Below are 4,251 nucleotides of genomic sequence, written 5' to 3' on the forward strand. Positions count from 1 at the left end.
TTGATGGATTGCATTTTAAAACAATAATTATTGTAAGGCTGCATTAAACAGCTTCTCAAACGCATTTATATGTAGTTACATTTCTTATACAGATAAAATATTAGATAAAATGGGAATACCTCTGTGAGATAATCCAGTCACAAAGTAAAAATAAATGCAATGATAACTGGCCAGAAATTATGTTAATTAGTATAGAGAGAAACTATATTCTCTGAATAAGTTTACTGTTAGAAAAATATCTACAGTCAAAATTGATATTGATTAATTTTGATATATCCAAGACTCATCATTGTTTCAACAACTTAAAATTTATCATTCAAACTATCATATCAATTTGATTTATATAAATGTATAACTTTATTTAAAAAACAAAGGTAGATACGCCTAAGTTAAAAGCCTTAACTTCAAATATATAGATAATAATATCTAATTCAAATGAATCTCCTAAATTTATCTTGATGTGGTTTCTATTCTCTGGCACTAGAACTTGTCCAAAATAAACCACAGAACACCACTTACACACCCAAAGATACTGTTATTCACTCTCCTACATACAATTGTACAATACATTGTTCCTCTGGACTCACTCTAGCCAACATCAGGTGACATTCCTGTAGAACATCAAGTCACCTGTTGCACAGATGAAACTGGTAGATAATTTCTGCACCGCGTCTATCCTGAGAACATCAATACCATAATCAAGGCTGGAAATGATTACCCTCATTTTGTGAGTAACATTTCTTGAAAAGAGCCATCTCCCTCTCCTCTAATATCTAGTCTATCACCAATCGCCAAAACGAAGTTAGAATCCACTGGATGAAGTAGTGGTCTCACTTGGAGTGCTTGAAATATTATGATGTCTAACTCTGACTGTGCCCGTGTCAACTAGAATCTCCACTTCTTGCTTTTATATCTTATCGGATGCATATCAAGCTCCACCTAGCCATGAAAGAACTGGGCTGACCACTAAACTCTTTGAAGTAACTATGCTGCTGTGCTCCTCAAAGCCATTGGCAAGACTTTACTAGGGTTCCATTAGTTTTCTGGACCATTTCTACAATGTTGTTAGTTGTCCTTGACCTAATGAGCCATCAGATGATATTGATAACCTTGCCTACTTTGATTTTCAGCAAAGTCCAGGTGCTGTTGGTTGACTATCATCAAATGCTTGAAATATGACTGTAAACTAGAGTGCTTTTTAAGTTTGTTTAAGTCATTAGATTATAAAAGTGCAGTATAATAGAACAATATGTACTTTGAATTTAAAAACCCTACATACGCCAGACAAGTTAATGCTTCTTTAATTACGACATAGCTGTAATAATTAGGAAGATTTCTATAACATTTATAGTATTATATAGCTTTATTAAATTTCATCAAGTATGAGATTCTTTCCAGTTGATAACGATATTTTCGACCTTAGAAGCATCGTATGAAACACATGAAATAAGCAGCAAAGTCAGAGGCGCTTACAATTTAGGACTATTAGGCAGAGGGAGGACAGCCAGTCGCAACCACCTACCGGCTAGTCGGCTACTCTTAACCGAATAGCAGGTTTTAACTCCCAAACAGCTGAAAATGTAGGGTATGTTCAGCGGCGAAATGTCGCGATTCGAACTTTGGACATTCCGATCCACACCTATCTCTAGCGACTTGTACATTCTTGCCAATAACTTTTGATAGTACAGTTTTGCACATCGAAAGCTAATGAAGCACTGTAAACAAATAAGCCTAAAATTTGCCATAAACGCCGCGTCAGAATGTAAATTATTTCATACTCTTCCTAATTTTCGATTATGGACTTTGTCTTAGAGGTGCATAAAAGAGAACAAAAAACTAAACTAAAACCTATTTATGTTTTCTCCAATTCACTGCCTTCAACGGAATCAGATGGTGTCAGTTAGGTTGGATGAGAGTAGGTAGCAGTTCTCCTAAAATATTATATATATATATATACAAGGATTCAAAACTGAGGTTTGTAATTCAAACGCTAAGATGGATGTAACAAAAACACATCTGCAGTCTAACGTGATTTTTATCCCACATTTTTGGCTTATTGGTTTAAAATACTTCGTCAGCTCTCGGTGTCTAAAATTGTACACTTTGAAGTTTTTTAATGATGTAAATATAATTTTAGTTAAACTTTTGCTTTTCATTAACTAGAAAACTAATTAACTGTGGTATTGGATGTTCCTGTTGCTGACACAACGAGCCTTGTGCACTTGACTTTCGGAATTGGAAACGTAAATGACTAAATGAACGTTAAGTTTAATATTAAGTTGTAATATGTGATTTAATAAAACGCGGCAGCATAAATTTGATATGGAGGAAAAAGAGAACCGAGATCATTCGCATGATATATTGTTAGCTTATTTCAAGTAAGATATAATTGAAATAAACTGAACTGTGCTGCTTAAATAATTTAACATTATATAATTTTAACGTCACTTGACCTAGGGTAGCTGAATTTGAAAAATGATTGAACGACACAATAAAATTAAAATGAATAATTAAGCTAGTACTAGTAGTACTACTACTGTTAATACAACTGCTGGGAGTTTTACTCCCAAATTGAACTTGACTGGTCGTAGCGTTAACAAAAAACACATCACTCCCACGACTAGGCATTAACAAAAAAGAAAAAAAAAATCTCGACTAGTGTTAGTGCAGATGACAAATGTAATACTTTACTGTGTACAAGTTTTGTAATTGTTGTAACTTGTGACATTGAATTGATTGATTGTTGAGTGTGAAGACCAAAGCATGAAGTCTATAAGATTATAAATGAGTGATCCACACATATGTTCCCGAGTCCATGAAAAGAAAATCTAGTAATTAGTATGATTTTCTTTCCAATGTAATTAATACGAAATTTACTTGAAAAGTTTTGGATTTAATTGATCTTGTTAAAGTAAAATTAACAAAGAACCTGGTAGTAAAGCAATGGACAAGTGAAGGTCAGTTCTTAAGCCTTGGGAAGACTAGACTCACCTGTGGCAAACTAAGACAATATGATTTATTTTTGTCCCTGGCTTTCATTACTTTTGTGTCCATGCATCTTGTTTTTTAATTTTATGACAAATGACAGATGTTTATTTTTTGGGATTTATTCTGTTTTTAGAATAAAAAATGTTGGCAGGTTGGAATAAACACTCATCTTGCCCAATAATTTTATACCTAACATTTGGATAAATAATGAAAGATAAGATTAAGAAATAAAATTAAATGCCTTCTGCACAATCATATATTTCAAAAACTTCAGGCAAAAAATCAATGATATTTTTTTTAGTTGCCTAATACAATTCCATGGTAAGTTTTCTCAATTTGGGCACATGGATTATTGAATGTGCAAAATAAAAGAAAAAATAGTAAAAACTTTTTCATCTATATTCATAGCAATCACCTAATAGTTTATTGCTATGAAAACAGAATGGACTTTTTAGCATCAGAACAATCCTCCACAAATGATACTGACCTTCGTAAGAAACTAGTCTTATCTTGCTAATCATTCATCAGTATTTCTGGTGAAGTAACATTTTGCTGTGAAGTGACAAAATTACCACAGAAGACTGTGCAGTTTATAAATTTTAAGTACATTTATCTAACTTTTTGTATCTCATTTCTATCTTACTAGCTGAGAAACAACATCCCTCCAATATGCAGTTGTTTTAAGTTTCTGATTAACCCTTATTCAAGCTTGAGTATCTTTGATATTTAGTCAGAAATTACTTGTTAAATCTATTTGTAGTGAGTATTTAATAGGCTATAATATGGTGAAGCAAAAGTGTTTAATTTACAAGATTTTCCCCCAGTGGCTTAGCATTGAGTCTATGGACATATAAAATTAAAAATCAGGTTTTAATACTTGTGGTGGGCACAGCACAGGTACCCCATTGTGTAACTTTGTGCTTAATAACAAACTTACAAGATCATCATGTTTGCGAATACTCAAGTAATTGAACAGTCAAGCAGAAATAGTTTTTTCATATATCATCATTATCAACAAACTTAGATCTTTACTGTAAATGGTTGGGAAAGGTCCAAAAGTAAGTTCCTTAACTCTCTCCAGACAAGTCATGGGTCAAAGGCCATGTTATCGTGTTTGTTGACTTGTATTGAAAATTTTATTGAACTACTATTTCAGGAATTTATGTCAATAAGTTTGGAATGAAACTGTAGATTATAATTCAAATTTTAGTATTATACATTATTTAATTTCTTAATTTAAAAGTAAATATTAAAAAAACAGTT

General features: G+C 32.3%; 1 protein-coding gene across 2 annotated transcripts in view; it reads left to right on the forward strand.

Annotated features, from left to right (window-relative positions):
* The first annotated feature begins 2,114 nt into the window (after nt 1-2,114).
* LOC106467135 (GDP-Man:Man(3)GlcNAc(2)-PP-Dol alpha-1,2-mannosyltransferase-like) overlaps nt 2,115-4,251 on the forward strand; it is a 40,662-nt gene continuing 38,525 nt past the window's right edge. The window contains exon 1 of one of the 2 annotated variants that reach the window (XM_013927455.2): nt 2,115-2,243. Coding sequence is in view for 1 of the 2 variants with exons in the window: in XM_013927454.2 (XP_013782908.1) it covers nt 2,323-2,378 (56 nt within the window). In the remaining variant the exon portion in view is untranslated. Of the gene's footprint in view, nt 2,379-4,251 lie in introns of both variants that reach the window. The other variant, XM_013927454.2, reaches the window with a different exon arrangement.

The sequence above is a fragment of the Limulus polyphemus genome, unplaced genomic scaffold (genome assembly GCF_000517525.1).
Source record: "Limulus polyphemus unplaced genomic scaffold, Limulus_polyphemus-2.1.2 Scaffold2499, whole genome shotgun sequence".
Classification (NCBI taxonomy): Eukaryota; Metazoa; Arthropoda; class Merostomata; order Xiphosura; family Limulidae; genus Limulus; species Limulus polyphemus.